Source organism: Rhipicephalus microplus, chromosome X, assembly GCF_043290135.1.
Source record: "Rhipicephalus microplus isolate Deutch F79 chromosome X, USDA_Rmic, whole genome shotgun sequence".
NCBI lineage: Eukaryota > Metazoa > Arthropoda > Arachnida > Ixodida > Ixodidae > Rhipicephalus > Rhipicephalus microplus.
In genome coordinates, this window is record NC_134710.1 from 154199667 (window position 1) to 154224640 (window position 24974).

Consider the following 24974-nt stretch of genomic DNA (forward strand, 5'->3'; position numbering starts at 1 on the left):
TCACCATGTAGTCGATTGTCTGATAAAATTTCCACTGGTAGGGATCAAACATAAGCAAAAATTTAGAACAGACACCTAGTCATGATGTAGAAAGGCGGTGAAGTGTAGAGCACCTGTATGGGAAGGTGTTAAGATAACGCAAGTGACCTCACTAACGTGCCATTTGCGAAATTTCGAACACACCACATGAAAGTGAATGGAAAAAAAGGAAAAGAGAAAAGTGACAACATATGAAGTGTTGTCGATATAGATATTGGTATAATGTGCAAAAAAAGAATGCGAATTTATTATCTGTCATGCAAAACATTTCGTTGCTAACATTTAAATTATTTGAAAGAGAAGAGACACAATGCTTTGTTCATGTCACAAACATTTTTTTGTAGCTTTTGGTGTAATCAAGAACAAGTCTTTCAATTCTCAAAGGTCAGCCTAGCATAGACGCAATCTTTTATTCGAGTAGGTGGTGTATTCATTCCTTATTCGTCAATGCGACTGACAGAGCATTTGCGTATTCGTAATCACGTCCGTATGTATCCCGGCAGTCTTGAAGACGAATGAGCGCCAGATTATAAGTGATAGCACCACCTTATGGGGCAACATTCTAGAGCATAGTTATGAACTCGTGGGGGGAAATGACCTGACGCCTGAGAGTCAGGGGTCACGGTGCTCTCCGAAAAGAGGGCAACGGATCGTTATTATGAAAATTACAAGCCTCTTCTGGACAAATGCTGCACTTAGAAGCCATTCAGTCAGTCTTTTCGTTGACGGCAACAGCTCCCTGGAGTGGTGTCCATGTCACCGAGTAAGGAGGTGCCGCAAGACGCAGTCACGGATGTGACGGGGGCACTGCGATTCACAAAATGGGCATTAGAGTGCTGTTTTGAAGGCCACAAAGAGTGGCGGCGGAGTGATTTAATGTAAGAACCTTGCAATCTCAAAATTGTTTGCTACATTTTCAAGCGCTATGTCTACGGATAAGCAAAGTGGCTGACTGGGCTAGCTGGTTTAGCATACTTGAGTTTTAACAGCGCGAAAATATACACGGTGGACAGAAAAATGACGGGACCACCGTGTATTTTTTTGCGCTGTTAAACCTCCAGTCTACGGCTAAGACAGTGATTGCATGGTTGCTATGGTGGTGTTTATTTATTTTTTATTTATTTTTATTTATTTATGTTACCTCAAAGGCCCCTGATGGAGGGGGTTTTACATGAGGGGTGGACATATCTACATCACTTCTTCTGTGATATGTTTCAACATGGTTGGATCTGATTGAAGCTCTGCTTTGGTGGGAAAGCCTTTCAAGTCCCTTGCTGTTTGGTTGAAGAGCGAATATACATGAGAGACAGTATGAGCTTGAGGGGGGTATATGGTTTTTTCGTGATTGGTCCAGTTTGAATTGCAATGTGCGGGAACAGTGAGGTCGGTTTGAGGTGATTTCTAAAAGAACTTGTGAAAGAGAGAAAGGCAGGCGACTCAATGGCATGATACAAGCCGGGGAAGGTTTCCTTTTGATTTGAGTTTCGATGAACTACAGTTATAGGAATAGTCAGGAAAAATGAAACGTACGGCGCCTCTCTGTGCTGATTCAATCATGGTAATGTGGTTACGTTGGTATTGGTCCCACTGGGCACACGCGTATTCGAGTTTCGGCCTGACTAAGAGCACTAGGTTAGAAGTTAGACGGGAGGGGGGACTAATTGGATATTGATTGATTGATTCGTGGGGCTTAACGTCCCAAACCCGCCATATGATTATGAGAGACGCCGTATGGGAGGGCTCCGGAAATCTCGATCATCTGAGGTTCTTTAACGTGCTCCCAAATTGGAGTACATGGGCCTACAACACTTCCGCCTCCATCGGAAATGCAGCCGCCACAGCCGGGGTTTGATCCCGTGACCTGCGGATCAGAAGCCGAGTGCCTTAGCCACTACACCACCGTGGCGGGGCAGCTAATTGGATATTACGTCGCAAGAAACCAAGAACACAATTTGCAAACTTTTTAGGCTGGTTATGTGGTTTGGCTATGATAGCTCAGAAGTGAGATTAATTCCTATCCTAAATACTTGTAGGTGTTAACAGCGGATATTAAAGAGTCACTTATGATATAATGGCGAGCAGGGTATGATTTTTTCGATGAAAAGTGAGAAGAGAGGTTTCTGACAATAAACGTCGCTAAACTTGTGACACCAGTCTTCAATTTTTCGAGTCAGATTGTAAGTATAAAACATCATTATTATTGTTAACAGGGCGGTATAGTACGCAATCGCCTGCAAACAATCGAATTCCGGAAAAAATATCTGTTGGAAGATTGTTAATGCAAATGAGAAAGAGCAGGGGCTCGAGGACTGTGCCCTGAGTGACCACGGGTATAACTGCTGCGAGAGATGAGGAGTGTTCGTTCGCGTATACCAAATGTTGATGGTTGCACAGAAGCTCACCTACCCATTGGAAAACACGATAATGAAAGTGTAGGCGAGACAGTTCTAGAAATATGCGGATGTGGGGTACATTATTGAAACATTTTTAAAAGCCCAAAAATATCGTGTCAACGGTGGTGTTAGTATCAGGGCTAGAATTTACGTCATTAATGAAGAGAGCCAGTTGAGTGCCTCACGAAATACATTCTGGAAGCCATGCTGACTGGGATGATAGAAATTGACAGAGCTAAAATTTTTGTGATATGTGAATGAAGAATGTCCTTTATTAATTTAGAACATACACTCGCTAGTGAGATGAAACGATAGTTTCTCGGTGACTCTGCGTTACCATTTTTGGGCACTGGGATGACCTTCCACATCTTCCAACTCTGTGGTAGGCTACTGGTGGAAAGTGATTGCTGGAATATGTAAGAAAGAGTGATATTAGTAATTTGCTTTTTTAGTATTTTGGTATTGATGTCGTCTATGCCACCTGATGATGCCAACTTTAGGCTGTGGATCAAGGCAGCAATACGAGCAGCTTCAAAGGCGATATGCCGCATTACAGAATATTCAATTAGAGGCAAGACACTGGGTTATACTGTAAGGTTTTATTACAGGGGCGGATCCAGCCACTCATTTTAGAGAGGGGGGGAATCGCTATAAGCAACACCGGAGAGGGTGCGTGCTGCTGACTTTTTTATTTTAGTAGCTCAAAAACGCCATCATAGCATGCATACTGTTAATTTGTGCTCACAATGGTCCAACTGATTGATTGATTGATTGATTTGTGGGGTTTAACATCCCAAAACCACCATTTGATTATGAGAGACGCCGTAGTGGAGGGCTCCGGAAATTTCGACCACCTGGGGTTCTTTAACGTGCACCCAAATCTGAGCACACGGGCCTACAACATTTCCGCCTCTACACAATGGTCCAACTCATGTGTCCTAATTAGTGATAGGAGGTGGGCGACACGCACAGAAAGGAGGTGACGACATATGCTTTGGGGGGGGGGGGGGGGCGGGCGATCAACTCTACCACCCCCCTCTGAATTCGCCACTGTGTTATTACCGGATCACGCAGCTTTCTATTGTTACGAAGGAAGAACGCAGTTAATGTCTCTGCATTCATATCGCAAATGGATGTATCTGTGCGTACACGCACTTAGCCACATTCAATGTTGCTGTTGGGTAGATGTGAAAAGGCGCCAGAACTCAAGCGAAAAGTCACAAAAAGCAGCCATAGCATGTATTTTTAATGCTCAATTCATAGCAAAATGACAAAAAAACGTGATGTTAAAATTAGATTTTAATACTAAAAGTAAGTATCAAAATTTTAAAATAAAAATTTACAAATGAGATCGCAACTTATTTTTTCCTTACAGTTTGGCATTCACGTGACAAGTAAGTAGCAAATAAATGAATCAAATAATGGTTTAGCCCACTGGTACATATAGCTTATGTAGAGCACAAAGTTTGTGTCAAAGACAGAGTAATATTAGAAAGCTGCAGCCAACAAGACCATAACAACATAAAAACGCTGAAACAGACTTCCCTTGGAAGCACAGATCGACATTGATGAACTACATTTACCACAATGAAAATACAGCTTCAAGCAGAGAAATGTCTTTGAAGGCCAACAGTCCGGCCGCATTTTGTTGCGGAAGCCTGTGTTTGTGAAGTTCACGCGCGAAGACGCTTTACGCTTTTGCGCTACAATACGGCGTGCAGTGCCAGCATAGATGGTTGGTAGCAACGTACGCGTTTGCCAACATGCAGGCAACTACGTCACTCTGTCTGTACAGTCGCGCCGCACGTTGCGTTGAGGCGCACCATCCTGTTGGCAGAGCGAGAACATGCAAGCGCATCGGCTGACATGACAGAGGTACTTGCGAACTACAGTTTATTTTGAAGTAATAAGCAAATCGTCTTTTAAATGCGCCAAAATGGAAGTTCAATGTAGCCAGAAAGAAGCTATGGAGCCAACCTGAAATTTTCATTGCCAGTAGGAATCGTAAGGTAGCCAATTTTGCCGCAAAGTTACACTAACAGTAACCCCAGTACACATTCTCCCTCAATGAAATGCGAAGAAATGAGCTAATACAACCAGGACTCGTGCAGAAAGACGCGATGCTTTGTAAATGCCAGACATATGGTGAGCCACGCTGAGCAAGAAGGCTAGGACATATCATCATCGTTCTCCTTGTGTCATACGAAGGACAGTGACTGATACGGCCAAAAAGGGCATGTTCTTCCAGCGTTCAGGAATGTGAAATATTGCCCATTTCAATGTACGCTGAGCAGAAGTGCTACACACTTCAATGAACGAAGGAGTAGACTTGGCTTCATGACGTTGAAACAGACTTCCTTGGGAGCGCAGACCGACATTGATGGTTACAGGGGCGGCAAAGACCACCGCATGTGCCACACAAACTGGGCGAACCCTCTTTCTCCCCACTGGTCTGGTAAACAAAAGTGAATAAGTGGTCAGACGTGCGGCCGACAACAGATCAGATCGTGCATGAAAATACCAAGTGCATGTGGCAATCTAGAGAAAACAACGCATGTCTCGAAAAAAAACAAAGACGCATCTGGCTCTAATGTAAGACTTTAAAGGAGCGTAGACGCGCTAATCCCAGAACAAACGTTCTGACTAGATATGTTCGTATTTATTGCAGAGCATGGGATCCGATGAGGTTCAAAATTCCATGTTACCTCTGTACCATGTGCATACCAGCTTCGCTTGTCGTCCACTTTCACCGAGTGATGATATGGCTCCTCAAACTTTTTTCGTTTTATTCATTTGTTGTTGAAAAGGTATAGTGGGCCTAAAAGCATTAAAGAGATAGAGTTATAATTGGGAATTATTTAAGATTTTGCACTGTGTTTGGTAGGTATGTATACAAACTCAAAATAAAGGAGGTTGTGTTGATTTTCACAATAATGCTCTAAAAGAACTCAAATTATATTTTTCTGAGTTATCTCTCGCAGTTTTTTTCTAAAGCTGAGCCTCACTATAAAATTGAATAACTATCCGTGAAACCAAAATATTGCAGGTATCCGCGAATGGCCGATATTTCTCATGAATTTAAAGAAGTATATTTTTGCAGTTTTGCAATCTTGTCCTTCGAAGCCAAGCTCTCTGCATCCCTGCAGACAAGCACCTGGAAGCTCGGCGCGGCACATGCTTCTTTAACAACAGTTAGTTTTTTTCCCATTTCAACCATGATATTTAACTAATGCTGCACTCATCGTTTCATGCTTTCAACTAAGTCTAGCTATGACAATGTTCATATCCGACGGTGGCATGACGCGAATAATGACACCATAAGATCATCATCAAGGAGTGAAAATCAGTCAAGGCCAAATAAAGCCGTTAGAGCCCATTTGTAGACTTTTCCCTCCTATGTTCGCGATGTAAATGAAAGCGACAGGCAACTGATGATCACATTTCGACCTCGACCGACGTTTCCGCCCAGAGCTTTGTGCCAAAATGCAGAAGAAGCACGACAGAACATCGTCGGACAGCTTTCACATCCGAACTGATATTTGCGAAAGAGGCTTCTAGTAAGGCTGACAGTCACGTGGTCTTGACTTCCTTCAGGCTGCGCGGGTGTCCCTCGCCGGCTCGTGGTATTTACTTGGTCGCACGCTGTAATTCGTGGTGACTAAAACAGCGGCGGCTGTTGTTTCGAAAGGGGTGTGCTGCCGCATGCTTGTGAATCAGAGGGAGCATCCACTTCTTGTCGCTGACTCATCTCAGCCAGAATCAGGCAGCTGGGAGTGCCGCACGCAGTTCTGGAACAGTGCCATGGCTAAGGCGACGTCGGCAATTGCTATACGCGGTCTGCGCAGGGGAGCAAAAAATAATGCAGACGAGCAAGATCGCGCACAGCCGTTGACAACCGCTGGGACCGTCACCGGCGGCGCGCTACACAAAGCTCTTACGGACACGGCGTGGCAGCAAAAAAGAAAAAAAAAAGCACCAGGCGGATCTCCTCGGCGCACAGGAAGCGCAACAACTACAAGAAACGAGCGTATATGCGAGTGTGTGCGGAAACATTCGTGACAAACGACGGCTTCCCTGCATTAATATGGGAAAGGCGGTGGCGTCGCCAGAGCACAGCGCCTTCCCCATAGGCTCGCTGTTATACCAGAAGCACGGAGGCTCTCTCCCGAAGCTGCGTGCTGCCCTTAATGGCGTGTACGCTACTCAACGTCAGCATCAGGCCTCGTCAACCGAGTAAAGCCTGGGCGTAATTAAGCCCGCGCGCTCCTAGTCTTCACTTGGCTGGTATATAACTCGCTGCTTAAAGGAACACGAGGCGTGTGCCCAAGAAACACGAATTTATTATTCGGCACGTTCCGCCTCCCATGGTGCATACTCATGCCCAGTAAAGGCGGGCAAGTCGCCCGCGAGAGTTGCGAACGACGTTCATGCATCGGCGATGTTCTAGAGAACGTCTTCATCTCACGGCGTGACACGGAAATAGCGACTCCGGTTTGACACGTATGCACGATAGAGCCAAACACGCGTACGAAGCTTATCTCCGTTGGGCTTGAAAGTGCGAGCAACAACAGCATTCAGCAAAAAAAAATCACGTGGCTTCTGAAGACAAATTATGACATTTTTTTCTTACGTGATCTTAATGTGAGCTGTACGAAAAAAAAAAAACTTGATGCGAAGACCAGAAAGGCGGTTTGGTTATTGAAGTGAAATGAACTGTAAATTATGAACAAACTGCCCACATATCAATCAACATATACCCCCTCCCCCCTTGGCTCTTGTAATGCAAAAATTAGCGTATTCGTTCTCCCAAGATGCATTCCTTGTGGATCTATTGTACAAGCTTGAGCAAACTGATTTCTTGTCACTGATTCATACGTCTATTAACCGTAGAGTTTCCCAATATACACTAGAGGGAACTCTGGCGCTAGTGTCTATGGGAGCTGCAATGCATGGCGCTTCAGCGAGCATGGGAATGATGGGTAGTACACACATTTGTCTAAACTTCGTACTTCTGGCCTGCTTTTGGCTCCGTGTGTGTTCGTGTGGCTTGGAGCTGTTTTATCACGAAACAAATATTAGCAAACATTCAGCGGTTGCGCTTCACCATCTTATTCTTTTAAAATTTACCTTTCCAAATCAGGTCACGAAGTTCAAAAGGGTTGAATCTTTCTTTCGAAGCAAAACCGAAACACAGCAATAAACGAAGCCTGAAGTACGATTTGCCACCCACAAGTACGAAGACTAGGCAAATGTGTGTACTACCCATTATTCCCATGGTCGCTGAACGATCGCAGCGCCAGAGTGCCCTCTAGTTAATTTTTTAAGAAACTCTATGTTCTTAACTATACCGTACTCAGTCCCGTAAAACTATCTCATAAATCATTATTATCAACATCACTATCATCATCACCACTGTCGTGGTCGGCCTATTTTACGTGCACTACATGGCAAAGCCATCTCCCAATGATCTCAACTCCACGTCGTCCTGCGCTTGCTGATTCAATTTAAGCCTGCAAATTCTTACATTTCGTCCCTGCCCCTCACCCTCGGTTGTCCTCTGCCATGCTTCCAATCTTTTGGCATCCATTTTGAGGCTGTCTTCTGTTCTAATGAGGTGAGTTCTTCAAGCCTATTTTTTTTAGCTCACATCGCAATATCGGTTACCCTTTCATCTACACTGATCCGCACGGCGGCCTCCCGATATTTTAAAGTTAGGTCTATTATATTTGGTACTATTGCACGGTCGGTGGTGCTCAGCTTCTGATATAGTTACCTTGTTATCATCCACGTTTCTGCCCATGCCACGTTTCTGCCCACTCTTTCATGCCAGACACAGCATTCACAATTACGACATCGTGCTGATGTTTCGACTATTTACGCCAGACTCATTATTTAGACTCGAGTGGCGTCAGTACTGGACAATGCGATACATTATTGGTGGTTTCAAGGTCTCTGTCTACCAGTGAGTGACACACACACACACACACACACACACACACACACACACACACACACACACACACACACACACACACACACACACACACACACACACACACACACACACACACACACACACACACACACACACACACACACACACACACACACACACACACACACACACACACACACACACACACACACACACACACACACACACACTTGAATGAGCTCGAGCTGGCACGCAGAAACGTGGATGGTATCTACAGATGAGGAAATTATACAAACAATGATGATACGTCTAATTGATAAAGAAGAGTCAGTAACTGCGCTTACACTAACTCCCTATCATGCTGGAAGCGGCCTCCTGGCCGTGCGACAGACAATATTAAGAATTGCGTCGTCTATACAGCTTCAGTCAAGAAACATGCACAAAATACGTCCCACGGCAACGGTGGTCGGAGGAGCCCTAAGTGGCGAGATACGGTAATTAATGGGGGACGTTTGTTTAATGACAATGTAAGGTCCTATAAAACGGATGAGAAATTTTTCGCATAGGCTGGGTACCCGCATGGGAGTCCAGAGAAGAACATCACCTCCTGGAGAAAAGGTGAAAGCACGGTGAGTTGAGTCGTAGCGAGTCTTGCAAGCTTCTTGGGAGATGCCGGTGTTGATTCTGGCCATATGAATGCAGTGCTTGAGGCGAGACAGAAATTGTGCGAATAAAGTGCCTGCTGAGGTAGCAGGAGCCGAAAGGAAGGAGACGTCCAGATTTACACTCGGGGAGTGGCCGTGGGCCAGAAAATAGGGAGAAAAGCCGGTGGTGCGTTGCATGGCGTATTGTAGGCGAACGTTACGAATGGCAAAATGGCTTTCCAGTTCGTGTGGTCAGGGTTGACGTACATGGCAATCATGTCCGAGAGGGTACGATGAAAGCGTTTTGTCAAGCCATTTGTCTGTGGATGGTAAGTGGAAGTTGTCCTGTGGATGGTGTTGGTGGCGCGTAGAACCTCAGCAACAATAGAGGAAAGAAAGGCCTTGCCGCGGTCGCTGAGCAGTACACGTAGAGTTCCATGGCGTATAAATATGTTACGCAGAAAAAAAAATAGGAACTTCAGTGGCTGTACGAGTGTGCAGCGAGGTTGTTCCCACGTAGCGAGTGAAGTGGTCAACAGCCCTTCACAATCCAATGATTTCCATTGGAGTTCATGGGAAGGAGGCCGCACAAGTCTATCCCGACGACTTGGAATGGCAAAGCGGGACGAGGAAAATGTTGCAGAAAGCCAGAAGGGGCAGTAGTGGGTTGTTTGCGCAGTTGACATAAGGCACAAGAAAAAAACATGTTTGGCAATGGCTGATGATTGAGAGGCCAGGCCAGGTGAACCAAGTGCGTATTTTGTCGTACGTTTTGTGATAGCCGAGATACCCATCACCTATACCCATTATGCTTTATTCGAGACGAGCTTGAGCTGGCACACACTGAAGAAGATAAGGAAGTTACACAGAACATGCTGACACGTCCAATTGATAAAAAAGAGTCAGTGACTGCGCTCGCAATATATATATATATATATATATATATATATATATATATATATATATATATATATATATATATATATATAGAGAGAGAGAGAGAGAGAGAGAGAGATAATAAAGGTATACTGAATACGTTTAATTTGAGACCACCAGAAAAAGAAAAAAAACAACACCAGGCTTGCGCAGAAGGCCAAGCACGCTGCAGTCAAAGCTAGAAAAGCGGCTTTTCAGAGCCTTTTCTGAACACTCATTAGGTAACTGTTGCAAGCACACTTACTGGGTACCCACTACGACAATAATAATAATAATTTCTGGGTAGTAGACTAGCATTTGCTATGCTGTTTTTTTGTTATTTGTCTGAGAAGCGTTGTATAAGCTCAACACTTGCAAGGAATTTTGTGCGAATTGTTCATGCAGTGGCTGACGACAATGAGGAATTATGCCTGAAGTGGGCATGCGCTACAGTTAATAGGTGATCAAAAACAAGCTTTTGTAAAGGGTTGGAGCTTTGGACGACCCACTCGTTACGCTATTTGCATTGTGTGACGCCTCGTTGTTTTTTTGCTCTTTTAAAATGCTTTATTACTCATATTAACGTGATTCCTTTACCGACATCAAGTATGCATAAGGCCAGTTTGTAAAGGAGTCTCAAGCACTTTCTAAACAGATACTGCAAATTGAGTCGCGGGGTTCCCTTTGCACAGAGACATGTGAAATAAGAGCCGCATTTGAAGATTATTACAAAAGTTTGTTCACCGCGGCTGAGCTTTAGGAGAATTCTGAGGAAAAAGCTGGCCACTTCATTGCCCTTGTGCCTCAGTTACAAGATGATGATAGACTTACTGTAGATGAGCCCATAACCAGAGAGGAAATCGGATTTGCAGTAACAACGTTGCAGAAAAACAAAACTCCTGGCCCAGATGGCCTTAGTGGCGAATTTTACATAGCTTTTCAGGAACTTCTGATACCTTTCCTTGAGGAAATTTCTAAGGAAGCTTATGACCGTGGTGAACTTCCTCCTTCTTTCTATCAGGCCCATACAACATTAATCCCAAAAAGTGCTGATCTTGACGCATTAAAGAGAGGTAACGAATATAGGCCTATATCGTTATGTAACGTTGACTACAAAATATTTGCTAAATTGTTGACAAATTGGCTACAGACAGTGATTACTGAATGTTTAGGTGACGACCAGACATGTGGAATTCGCGGTCACTCTATACAGACAAACATTCATATTGCACGTTCAGTTCTTGAGTGTATTGATGGTAGCACGGAACAAGTAGCCCTCCTTCAAATACACCTTGCAAAAGCATTCGATAAGGTACAGCATGCTTCTTTTGTTCCGGCTCCTAAGACACCTGCAGTTGGGCGATGTACTGTACAATGGTATTTCACTCCGTTATAAGAAGTGCACAACTGGGCTAATTGTAAATCGCATACTTTCCAATATAATAGAGTTAAATTAATCTGTACGTCAGGGATGTCCGCTCTCGCCTTTGCTTTTAGCAATTTATCTGGAACCATTATGTTTAAGTGTGCTTCTAAATTATAGCATAAGAGGCTACCGTTACAATGCTGATAAAGTTAAAGTTCTAGCTTATGCAGATGACATTGCCTTCTTTTGTTCAAGAAGTAGTCAATACTATTTTACGTTTCTGTGAAGTCGCTGGCACCAGCATAAATTTTGATAAAAGTAGTGGATTCTGGCTAGGCATGTGGGCACAAACTCCGTCGGTCTTCGCAAATATTCATTGGAATGCGACTCCTGTAAAATACCATGGTGTGCCTCTCGATAACTATCATAACAGCGGCCTTCACTGAACCGCTGCGAAAACTACGATCCGCCGAAAAGTGGCAACATGGCACGTGCGGGAGCTTTCCATTTTGCCAGAGCGAAAGCGTGCAATATATTTTTTGCGTCAAAACTTACTTATATTCTGCAGGTGTTGCACTGCTCTCGTGTGCACATTCAAGCCTTTCATAGGATATTTGCTTGCTTTATTTAGAGCTCTTCCTGGCAACCCATAAGAAGAGATTATCCTTTTCTTCCGCTTCAAAAGCGTAGCCTCGGCCTTGTGCATTTGTTCGTGCGACAGTTGGTGTTGCGATTTTTCTACCTCAAGGATGTGTGCCACCCATTTCTTTTAGCGGTTCTTCATAACCGTCTATGCTACCACCTTACTTTTATTCATGTCACAACAAGCGTTGCTAAGGAATTGCCGTTGCGGGGATTCCTAAAAAAATTGTTGATACTGTCAATTTTTTGAAAGCCACGTTTAGCTTAGAGTACTTGTATACTGTCGACAGAACACATTTAACCGCTGCACTTGTGAATATCCTTTTCCCCGGACTTGTTTATTGAAAGTCATATTAACTTTTGTCTGGTCGCGATGTATTATTTCGTGTACGTAGAATGTTGATATATCCTTCAGCAAAAACATTTTTCATTAAACTTCACACTTCCACGCTGCCAGTGAAAACGTGGCTGAATGAAAAATCAATATACGTACACTGGACTGTGAATTGTAGACTCTGTAACCAACCTGAGACTATAGAGCATTGTTTTATTCATTGTCGTGATGGTTTTTATTTTGGGGACATTCTAAAAAGAACATTAAGAAAAGAACTTCCGATCACAGCTCATGGTATTAGGTTCCTCCCATTCAACAACAGTCTGACTGATAATACTTCTTATGACGTGTTCATGTTGTTGGGACTTTATTCACTATGGAAAAATTGTATGATTGATAGACACGCCGAGCCACCACGGTCGACGAGATCTGTCTTCCGAGAAGCAGCTGCTCTAGTGCGCAGTGTTGTCGAGACTGACTTCTGATGAAGTATGTTGTGTGTACATTACTGGTGGTAATTTTATTCATTAAAGAAAAAAAAACCGGTGTGACTCAGTGATAGAATACTGAACTGGCATGAATCGGACCCTGGTTTGAGCCCCTCTGTGTCCTTGATACTAGGTTTTTTTTTCGCAGTAGTGGTTATGCACACAGGCGGCAGGGGCGGTGGCCGCGGACAATTATACGGCGCTGCGCGTGATCCGAGTTTTGATCTCATAACAGCTTTCGCTGTAAAAAACAAAACAAAAACATGATTGCAAAGTTATAATGCTGCTCGGAGTTTTTGTGATTATGTTCAGAATAACCGAAAATACTGAATCCTGATGACTGGCTGCTAACCACAATCAACACATAATCATACTGAATATGAAAGGCACCTTTCACATCGAATAAAGATTTACAAGTTCCCCAGTTCTTTTAAGGTAATCGCATACAATTGCGTTAGACTATATAAGACATACTTAGGTTCTTTGAAACAGAGTTAATATATTATATATTATTATAATATTGTTAATATTCCTATTTGTTATTATTACATTTCACTTTATTTTTTATTGTCTTCCCATGATGCTCGTCTTGTCTTCCATTCTTGCTATTTTGTGCTGAGTTTCTCTTTTTGTATGTGTGTTTTCGCTCTTTTACAGTGAAAGCTGTTATGAGATTACAACGCGGGTCAGGTGCGTGCCGCAGTTGACTTAACCTTCAGAAAAATTTCATATAACAATAACACCTAAGCTATTCAAGATGATCTCTTACTTTTTTCTTTCACTTTTTTCACAGTGTGCCAAAATAATCCTGCCAAGTCAAAACAAAGTAATCTTATTTCCCTAGCGTGGACAATCTTAAAGTATTGACTTAGTGGGTGAGAACTACAAAAAAGGATCAAGCAAGCAAGCAAGCAAGGAAGCAAGCAAGCAAGCAAGCAAGCAAGCAAGCAAGCAAGTTGTCTGCCGCCGGTGTCCATAACCACTATCTCACGGAATAAAAAAGGAAAAGTCAAAAAATAAAAACACCAATGACGCAACGCGATTCAACCCCGGCTGCCCTGCGTGGCAGCCCAGTATACTACGACAGAACCACGCCGATGCTTGGAACTCCCTCGCAAATAGGCCCTAAGCAGGCTTGATGACGGAAGAGGAATCACGTTAATATTGGTAATAAAGCGTTATAAATCAGGCAAGGAACAACCATATGTCAGATAATGTGAATTACGCAACGAGTGGGTCGTCGAATGCTCCAATCTTTTAGAAAAGCTTGATGTTGTTCACCTATTAACTGGGGCGCATAACCACTGTGGGGGATTCGAAGTGATTACAAAAGCTTCTGGCGTGATTCTTCACCATCGTCAGCCACAGCACACAAAAATTGCACAATGTTCATTGCAAGCGTGCCACAGGTACCACGCTTCTCTGAAGAATGACGAAGGATGGCATAGTGAATGCCTGCATACTACACAATAATTAATGGCGTAGTGGGTACCCTGCAAGTGTGCTTGCAGTAGCTACCCAAAGATTGATAAAAGAGGCTCTTAAATGCCGCTCTTCTAGCTTTCGACGTGACAGTGCGGCGCGTTCAGTGCAGGCCTGGTGTGTTTTTATTTGATCTTTTTCTGTAGATTATTGTATCGCCCGTTTTTTATTGTTTTATTTTTTCGTGATCTTCCATAAAACCTTATGGTTGTTCCTAGGCAAGGTAAATAAATTATTGATTGACTAATTGATTGATTGATTGATTGAATAATTATAATTATGAGATGTGTAAAACACAAACAACACGAACACACATAGTCATTAGGAAGAAAAACAGGCTGACAACTGCCACCTAGATAGGCGCAACACCTGGGCGCTGCTTCTGGAATGGGGACACACAGAGGAAAAGAAAGTAGGGTGAATCAAAGAGGAGAGAAGCGATAAATACAGGCAAATAGAAACAAAGTGAAAACTACACTTTTTGTATGAAGAAAAATAATAAGCCAGTTACACCGATATGTACAGTTACTTTTTTTTTACAAAGCAATGACAATCAATCTGAGTTCACCTATAACACACGAAAATTTTCACCCCTGATGGCTCTGTAAGAACGGCTGAACTTGTGCATTACATCACTGGCTAAGTGTACTAGGAAATATCCCAGGTCTTCTTGCTTGCGAATATGCACGTTAAATAATAACGAGTAGTTAAAATTGATCCGGAGTCCCCTAATTCGGTGTGACTCATAGTGCTGACCTTGTTTTTGCACGTAACACCCAAAGAACTATTTTTTTTGCGTGGGGGTCACAAATCGCTCATGAAAAAAAAACATAGAAACACCCACGTACCAAGAAGATGAAGATTCTAAAACGCAAACAAAAGAAGCTGAAAAATGCACCATTTCTGCGTTTGTGTGAAAACTATGTTGGATGCACACAAACTGAATAGTACTGAATAATAAGACCTACAAGCTTAGATTTATGGCATGATTGTAAATATTGGTGAACAGTTCATCAACTTGAACTCTGCTGATTGAGGTAAGTGCAAAATTTCAACAAGGTTACAACAGTGAGGGATGTTTTTGGATGATGAAGCTTAAGTAAAATTATTTTACAACACTTTACTGAACAAAACAACCGCTTTTTAAAAAGAAATTTGTGGTTTTACCCTCACGTTGAGCAAATATTTACAATTTAAGAGTGCAGATTACATTAGACGCGCTGTGGCAATGCCGATCTGTGGTGTTGCACTGAGAAAAATATTTGGTAGCTACACCAGTATTAAGGTCGTTGAAAAAGATTATTAAAAATTTTTGACCGTATTCATAACCGACTTGGCTGCCATCTTCAGTAATAAGTTGCAGCTGGCCGTTTTGGGAATTATCAGAAAGATAACACCATAATGTTTTGGGATCAAGTCAAAGGTTGGAAGACAAAGCAGATTGCAAAAAAATGTTGTAGCCATTAATTACATTCCACTTAGCTCGCACATAGTAGCATTTCCATTTTTCTGGTCTACTGTGTTGCTTCTAGCAGCTGTTTGAACGGGGATTTCTTTTTCATGAAATGGCTTTTTAGGCCTTTGTTGAAAAAATTTTTTCAGGCTTCTCATGAAATAATTGGTTCATGTAATAGTGCGCTATTGAATAATCCGAGATTAGCGTTCACAGTCCGACTAAGGTTAGTGCTTTTGTAAGTAACATCATGTGCATGTACGCTCTTTTGTATTTTTTGCAATTGCCCCTGTGATATAGTATGTTAGATTTTTTTCCATTTTATTACGATGAATACTGTTATGGTTACTAAGGCTAGGAAGTACTGATACGCGTGGAATGTCACCTGAAATGTCGGTTAGTGAGAGATCAACGATGTTATCTCAGGCAAGATAACAACTGGTTATTCAGAGTAACTGATTGGATCCAAAGAGAAGGCAAAGTCGTGAGGGGGAGACAGAAAGTGCGGTGGGCTGACTGGATCAAGAAGTTTGTAGATATAGCGTGGCCGCAGCAAGCACAGGACTGGATTAAATGTTAGAGAATCGGAGAGGCCTTTGCCCTGGCGAGAAGGGGTCAAGCTGGCGATTATGTTGAATATCATCTTCTCTGTTCGTACGAGTTTCTGCCTTTAGCCTGGGAGCGCACTCTAGAGCTTATGCCAAGGAACATCATGGATTTGTTTGACAATGACCGGCCGGGTGCGGATAAAAGAGAGACCAGTCAGTAAAGGGAAAGCTAAAATTGCAGTCATGACCCATAAAAATAAATTTTAGAATATTTTGATTCGATCATTGCAAAAGCATACCGAAGTAGACGGTTGATTGTTAGGTGGCCGGAGCAGACAGTCAATACTGATCTTACGTATTAGCCGTAAATTCACACTTGAGATAACTTCAAGTTTGAGTCATGTCCGATTAGTGGTGGTGCTAACTCGAATTTAAAATTTATAATGACGCCACCTCCACTCTTACTTACTTGGTCGAGATGACAAAGTGCGAGGTTTCGGGGAATAGTTCGGAAATGTGCGGACCGATTTCCCTCTTTTTCTTTCCTTCTTATTCTCCCCATTCTTACCCTATCGCCCATTGAAACTCGGACTGCTAAACTAAGCTCTCAGCAGTTTTGTTTTGTTTTCTCCTTGTTTCGATATCCCTTCCATTCGTCAAGTTACTAGAATAAATTCAATGTCGGCGATTAACATCAGTGACAAAGCTGTCCAATCTGTTTCTATAAACCATATCAGTAATGATGATGATAATGACAAAAAGAGAATTGTCAAGGTGATTTTGTTTGGGCGCAACCTTGACAATGCGTGCCAGTAAGCCAATGCTGGCATATATATATATATATATATATATATATATATATATATATATATATATATATATATATATATATATATATATATATATATATATATATATATATATATATATATATATATATATATATATATATATATATATATATATATATATATATAGAAGATGTTACGGTGAGATCAGTTTGCCACTTCTCTCGGCCGCCGAATAGAATGTGGTGTCTTGAAGGAGTTTGTGGGTTTTTCGATTTGTGTGGACAGAAGTCCCGAAAAAAGACAGAGAATGCTTTCGCTAACGCAGAATTCACAGCCGTATAGTTTAACCGCAAATTTCATTGCAGGTTCAGTAAACAACATCTTTGAGTCTGCATGGCGTGTTGCGGCTGCGGAACATTTAGTAATTCCACTTGTTTTCTTCCCTTAATACAATCGCGCACTACGATACCTCCTGTTGTTTTGAAATGGCCTCATAGCAGTCTGAATGCTATAATGAGTGAAAGTGGTAGTCAGCCATTTATTTCTTTTCGGCCTCCAATATGAAGAGGTGTCGTTGTCGGACCTTTGAAAAGCCCAACTAATAGAGATGTGACCAAGAAAAATAAAACATGGGTTAGGTGACATTGCGACAAAGTAGATACGTGGTTAAAATTTTGGCTGAAATAGGAAATGAGCAACTGTGACTGGAATGCAAGCAGTACCAATTGCCCCGGCATGGTTAGTTATATAGGAACGCTTTTTGTGCGCTTCGAATACCGTCTAATTTACATATTAAACTTTATTACTCAATATTTGAGCTGGTATTTGAAACAAAATACACCATAGATAAATTCGAAATTCAGTTGTAGGCCCTCGGTGAGCAAACGCGTTGTTAGGACGTTTGGACACCGTGTGCCTACATCGAACAATGAAAATTCACTTACGTTCACTGTAAGCGTAACTTGTGTCCATCATGTCTAAGTCGTTCGACGCCCTGTGAAAGCCTCGAAGGTGTGCTGTTCATGTCACCCAATATTGCCGAGGACTGTAACGGCGTACTGTGGCATCGCCTCAGCGGCACAATAGACTGCAACGCTTAGCACAGTGTCGTGCGTGAAGGAGACTTAAGCAAGCTGTCATGCTCGCCGTGTGAAGGCAGCCGTAAATGTGATCAACTTTCTCGTGCCAGAAGTTCTTACATACCGACGAACAGTACCCTTCGATGAAATAACTGTTTCCCTGACCCAACGGACAATCAGCCGCTATTGCAGATGGCGAAGATACTGGTGCTACAGGAGTCGTGGGGGGCAGGCATTGTTCATTCACGAACAATTGTTTCTCTGAATCAGCGTTAGGGCCCCAGAAAGTCTCAAACTACTCAGGCTAGACCCAGTAAAAACGTTTCAGCGGCATTCCGATTCGCTCACGGCAGCCAATGCAAGAGCCAAAACACTAGTCATCAGTGAGGATGACTCCACCGCGGTGACACCGACGCTTGCTTGCCTCCACTGCCACGACAAGGACCAATGAAGAAAGAGACGGAGACAAAGAAAAAGAAACTTTTGAGACAATTTTTTTTCTGTCTATTTTCCTCTTGACATCAGCAAGAAACGAAAAGAAAGACGTAGAGAAGACAGGAGCTGGAGACTGAGAGACAAGTTGCCACAAGCGAGCCGCAGCGGAAACAAGCAGGGAAAGTAAAAATACGCGCGAAGGAGTCGCGCACTAAAAGGAAAAAAAAAGAACAACTGCTGGGGGCTATTTTTAAAGGATTCACAAATCAGAGCGGTTGAAGCACCCGAGGAAAGTGGAGGAGAGGAGGCACGAAGAAGAGAGAGCACGCGAAGGGGACGAAGGCGAGGAGATGGGGGCACACCGTGCGGCAGCAAGTAGATGCTCTCTGAGCGGAGAGTCTCAAGTTTTGCCGGTCACATTCCTAGACGCCACTGAGAAAGGTGATTCCAAAATGGCGGGTCCCCCAAAACCGCCTTGAAGCAGCCAGGTGTGCCATTACGTATACGGCGCATGCACAACGAGAGGTGTCATTTACGCCTAGACAGGTTGCGAGAATATCCGACCTTCGACACGAGCAGTGCCAGACAGTGTGCTTTGGGAAGAATCGCACCGCTTACCCCGATCGATCGACTGCAGATGATATGCCCCACGCCTACGGTGTAGTCATCATTCGAAAGAACTCCGCCCACTCAAGGTGCTGGCAGCGTAGAGGCTGGCGAGAGTGGTGCAGAATATGAATTGGGCACTTTTTTTACCAACAGTGCCAAGTTATGGATCGTAATCGTAAGACCTCGAAGTGGGAAAGCGTGAGCCGTTAAAGAAAAAAAAACACACACACACACAGTTTAATATTGGTAGTTGTTCACATCGTTTTACAGTCGACTACTTCTACGCAGAGTAAAGCAATAAACAATCATGTGGTATAATTTTATATTAGGATACACCCTTAGGAATGAATGTGACAGTCTTTATTGACTTGAGAAAAAAAAAGACATTACAAATAGAACGCGCCGCAATACCAACACGCTATTCAAGACCCAGAAGGTCGCATCATTGTTTATAGAGTAACTAATTTTGCTGAAACATTCTCATGCTTTGTTCTTTTCACGGACGGGTAGTATACGTATGGTGTCACAATAGAAGCGCTTCTTCAACAGCATGCATGACACCATCTTTTATTTCCGAAGATACGTCCGAGAACGGTCACACGATGCTTGCCCGGCCGTCATCTGTGCGTGCCTTTTCTCGCGTATATGGCCATGCGCGGGCAGCTCGTGAGCCTGCAGCGCGCGCGTACCGGCGGACGAGCGCCGTCTCCGAGGCATGCCCGCGGCTCGCGCACTGGGCCAACGGCGCGCTTCCCAAAAAGGGCTCCAGTCCGGGAAATCCGAGCTCGGAGTGCGGAGTCCCAAAACGGGCCGCCCAGAGCCGCCCCCTTGCAGCCGGCCGGAGGCGCAGCAAAAAAGAAACGCGGCTAAAGCCTCGCAGGAGCACCTTGTTGGCAGCAGGCGACCAGCACGCCCTCACGCGGCCAAGTCAGCCCTCTGGAAGGACCTTCAAGTGGCGATCCCTGGCTCTGCTCACTTCGACGTCGAGGGCTCTTACCGCTCACTGGTGTGGTGTGTGAGTTCTGGTTCCCCGGTGCGCGGACCCCAGCCTTACCCACACTTCGACTCCATTTCGACGAACTCGGCTCAGCTAAAGAAGACCGACCATGTCTAGCAGGAGCAGCAAGTACATGTACAAGAGCAGCGGAGGTGCTGGAGATATCTCCATCGAATATGGCACCGACCTCGGCGCACTCACCAGGCTTGAGGTAGGCACGCACCGGGCAGCGGTCCGTAGTCAGCTGCGTGACGAACCGCCGCTCTTTCGCGGGCTGCGGTTTGTCTCCGCACTGCAGGACCGTGGCGTTTAAACACGCAAGGAAGTACAGGCGGGATCTCCGAATGCCACTTTCACTGGCATCAATGCAAAGCTTGACTGGTGCTTACTGGACGAGGGAGAGCACAAACCCTGGTCTCACCTTGCCTTCTGCCAACGTTTCCGCCTGGAGTCTTGTCTTCCTGACAAAGTCAAGCTTCCTGAACGAAACTGTGGCGAGGGCTGAGGTGTCGCCTTGGTGTGCTTGACGACTGCGTTTTTCCAGAGCACAACAGAACCTAGCTAATTTCGATGATGCAAGGCGTCCGTCGCGGTGCTACGTTGACCCGTTTTTAGAGGAAGAAATCGTTTCAGGCTAATGAAAAGAAGCCTGTACGGGGCACGCTGAGAGGGGTCCTCTTGAGAGCCACGCAAACCCGTGACCAGAGTTCGTTTCACCATTCCGCTTGCAATGTACAGTGAACCAAATACCTATTTGCTAAAGTGCCCACAGTCGCGTGTGACGAAAATTCTGCTGTTAGACGCAGAACAGCTCAGTGAAACACTGAAAGGTGCTGGGAACTTAGACAGGCTTGCCTCTGAACAGGCAGAACACACGTGGTAGTGCGTATGCTAACTGATTATAGTTTAACATAAAAAAAACATTGGATTAACGTCTGAATGTAGTATCTATAGCTACCTAGTGGTTGAGTTTGCACAATTATAATCAACAACAGAGGCAGCCTGGGCGAGTAGATTACCGCAAGAAATGAGGCTTGTAACATTCTACATTGTTTTTTGGAAAGACTACTTATTAGGCTCTCAAGTTTCACGTAAAAACAATAGGTATATTGCTGGGAATTTTCACCGTGATTTTCTGTCCCACTTCAATCTTGACCACAGAGTGCATCAGGCAGAACGCACACCCAGGACGACCCTGCTGTTGCTTAAAGTACTGCCACGTGTGCACAGATTCAGTTTTTATTGTCTGCCTGAAGCGCCTTGTGTTGTAGAGTTTTGATTGGGCAATGCTGGCTTTCTGTCGAACCATGGGGACAACTTCGCTCTTCTACATTAAGCAAGCGCGGTTTATACGACGCCGAGCACAGACAACTATAGCTGTACATATTCATGTTATGCTGAGGTGGCGTGTATTTGAGACGACATTTGAAAGCTTCGAACTCTGTGACGTACTGTATGCAGCTGAATTACAAGCTAGATCTCGTTGAATCTTCGTCAATTCATCCGCGCTCCTAGTCCCTGGCCTCGCGTGAATGCTTACGTAAGTACCCTAGAGGGCTAGGAAAGATTCCAAATAGAAACAATTCTAGCTTGCACGCCTTGTGGAGACGTCAATGGATGTAGCTTGATCTTTACACCTTTGGCAGTGAAGACTGATGGCTGCTTGCAGCGGACTTGCAAAATTACGCCACCTGATTTGGTCATGGCATCAGGTTTCATAGATGTTTCTGTGCTGATGGGTATCAGCAGCTGAAAGTGAGGGTTCAAATGTTGCTCACTTTTCAATGCACCGTTTTACATGTGCATAAAATGTGAATATAAAAGGCAGAAAGAAATTGCAAATAATTTCTGGTGATAATTTTACAAAAGCATCATTTTAGGGGAGGCCACAGTGCAGCAACTTAAGCTGCGAAACAAAACACGGGGAGGACACTAAACGCAATAAAAAATGCACAGACTATGAAAATACTCGCATTTGGTGATTATTGGCTTATTAAATGTGATCACTACACGAATAATTGGAGCAATAATATTGGAGGGCACTTTCTAGATAGGTGTATTTAGAAAACATCTATAACTGTTTAAAATGCACCAGAACAAGCCCTGTCTACTTTCGTAAATATGTAAGACAGCAAAAACAAAAAACAGAAAACACCTGAGAAGCCCATTTATTTAGTTCCCACTTCTTTCTGAGCGTAATACTACCCTTCCCAGCCATAACAGGAACGCGGCCGATTACAGTCCTTGCATGTGAAAATTCCTTGTGTTACATCTGTTAAGAAACAGTAAATGAACAGGCACTACAATACTCTGGAATGCAGGAATGTAGGTGGTAGCACCAACATGCTAGGCACAAAAGGAGCTTTGCGTTTGCGACACCTTGCAAGGTCTCACCAAAGGATAGGTGAAGCCACCGGCGAAGCAGTCACTTTTCGGTCCATCATGTGGCGCTCGTGTCCCGGCAGAGTTTTTGCCAGCACTTGTTTTGTCTCGTTTTCACCAGGCGCAGCGTAAGCTTCTCGCGAACTGAACTGCACGCTGCAGTGTTTGCGCAAGACAAAAGATATGTGGCCTTTTTTCGTCCTGTGGCGACATGCCTCTATTTGGAAGCGCTAAAAGAGAGTATTACGAAAGGACGCGGCTGCTCTTCGCGCTTGAATGCGCTTGGGACCTCCAGAGTCTTGCGTCAGTGGTGCCACCTGGATTACACCGTTTCCGGAGCAAGAACCGAGGTGATCTGGCAACACTTGCAGCAATACGATACCGCAGCAAGGCACATGCAAATTCAGAAGAAAAGAAATTTCAAAACGTAGCCTTCAACAGGTCTACCTGCAGTATACATATTTTATTAGCGAAAGGCTGTAAAACTGGTGATTTTCTAATTTCTTAAGAGCTAGCAGATACATTGAAAATGCTTTGCCGCCGAGATATAGAGGCTCCATGCCAACGGCCTCCCATGTAACTTACACATACCTGACTCAATTACCAAGCTTTGAGCTCCCGTAGCGGTCAATGCACCTTACCAAAAACGCACATACACTTATTTTGCTGAAAAGTTCGTGATGGGAACTCCGGTATGAATATCCCAGAAGCAGCGGATGCTCGACGACAAGGCTGTGTGCGGTTTCAAGCGAGGTGATCGGAGGTGAACTGTGAAAATTGCGTGCATGACCCCCTTATACATCAAGACACCAAAGGTTAACTAAGTATAAAATAAAAAAAAAGTTGTCACAGGCGCCTAGGCTCGAGCCCTCTAACACTCACGCACAAGCCGGTATACTCTACAACAAGCCCCCCCCCCCCCCCCCCCTGCCAGTTACAAATCAGCGTAGGACAGTGCCGTGCTTCATTCTCGCTTCTACGAAGGTAATTAAGTTAGGCTACCAAGGTTAAGCTATCGACCTAAGCTTAATGTTGTTCGGCTGCGATTAACGATAGCATTACGTTTCATGACACAGTAAAGGTGTGGCGTGTATTAGTGTAAGAGCACACTGCGGGCAAGAGAAATTAAGCAAATTTGCATCGTGAGCTATATTGCCTAAACCTTTCGACTTGTAAGTATGGAAAGATTCCAAAGATGACCCATGTTCTGTCATGCGTTGCATGACAGAGCGTGCACATGGCTGACGGTGTAAATATGTAAATAAAAAAGAGAGCAAAATTTAAGATCGCTTAGCTATCACTTTTTTTCCATCAAGTCAATGGTAAAATGATATATTTTCTGTAACTTCTAGAGAAATGGTGCATTAAGAGCGACAAATTGACTTTTGAGTACATGGCTAAATGTAGTAGCGCCTCTGAGTGGCTCCATTTTTCAAAGTGCAATTGTCACAGCACCACACGAGTAATATGACGTTGATGCCAGCCTCGCCGATAGCACATGAACGATGGAAAAACCTATATGAATCGTTTTAGCCGTGTTTTACTGTAGCCCCGTGATAATGTCCGAACCAAGTTTAAATCGGCCCTACTCCTTCTTGCAAGAATATGAGTTTGGTTTGTACACGTAGGAAATTTGGCAGGGTATTTTACACTTGCAGGCCGTCATCAAATGCGCAATAAAAGGAACGACACTAGTACGGTTAGACAGAAGTTATGATACAGTACGGCATGTGTAATATGCTGACAATATAACTTCCCAAGTTGAATGTCGAAGAATAACTGTGATAGAGTACGTGGCCGCCATACTTCGTTTTCAGTTTCTTTAAAATATAAAAACACGGTGCTATACAGAAAACTTCATTCTTTGAAGCGCGCCTAGATATTTGTGGGAGGTAGAAAATGAAATGCAAAACACTGTGAAATTTAATTTCTTAGTTCTGTCAGTAGTTATCGTATGCCTTCCAAACATCATGTTTACATATGCTGCGAATTTGTGCCTTGCTGAGATGAACCGCCGTGAATGGTAACATTCGTTAATTTCTCCTGTCATCAATATGTCGAAAAGGATGTGAATGCTGGCCTTGATTAGCACTGAAAATGCGTCATTGAAATACTCTATCCAGGGTCGGGACGCGCATGGCTGGACGCTCTCTTAATGCAGGTTTCACGCATCGGCTCGTATCTCAAAGTCACCTCGCGTCGTCTCCAGAACGTAGATCACAGTGCCTGAAGTTATGTTGCCAACTTTAATTGTAAATAGAACAGGCGGGAGAAGTTGGAACACAACTTCCTTTTGTTTTTTTGGGCCAGCCAGCTGCCCCATTGAGCGATTCAAAAGTCGTGTCAGATGGAATCGAAGTACTTTATTGTCATACCTAAGATCGCTGGCCTCCGGCAGGTGAGCGGGCTTCCGCCACCGGGGCAGCGACCTCCTGAGAAGCC

The 24974-nt window shown here is 43.9% G+C and overlaps 1 protein-coding gene and 1 long non-coding RNA gene across 2 annotated transcripts in view; one reads left to right on the forward strand and one right to left on the reverse strand.

Moving 5' to 3' along the window:
- Positions 1-408: 408 nt before the first annotated feature.
- LOC119177054 (uncharacterized) lies at positions 409-18426 on the reverse strand. Its single transcript, XR_005110530.2, has 3 exons — positions 17975-18426; positions 2770-2839; positions 409-846 (listed from the first exon to the last, which is right to left on the reverse strand). It is a non-coding gene; the product is annotated as an uncharacterized LOC119177054 (long non-coding RNA).
- Positions 18427-20122: 1696 nt separating this feature from the next.
- Positions 20123-24974, forward strand: part of Prm (Paramyosin) — a 28011-nt gene continuing 23159 nt past the window's right edge. Inside the window, exon 1 of the mRNA XM_037428419.2 lies at positions 20123-20361. Coding sequence (XP_037284316.1) covers positions 20260-20361 — 102 coding nt within the window. The 5' untranslated portion in view covers positions 20123-20259. The remainder of the gene's footprint in view (positions 20362-24974) is intronic.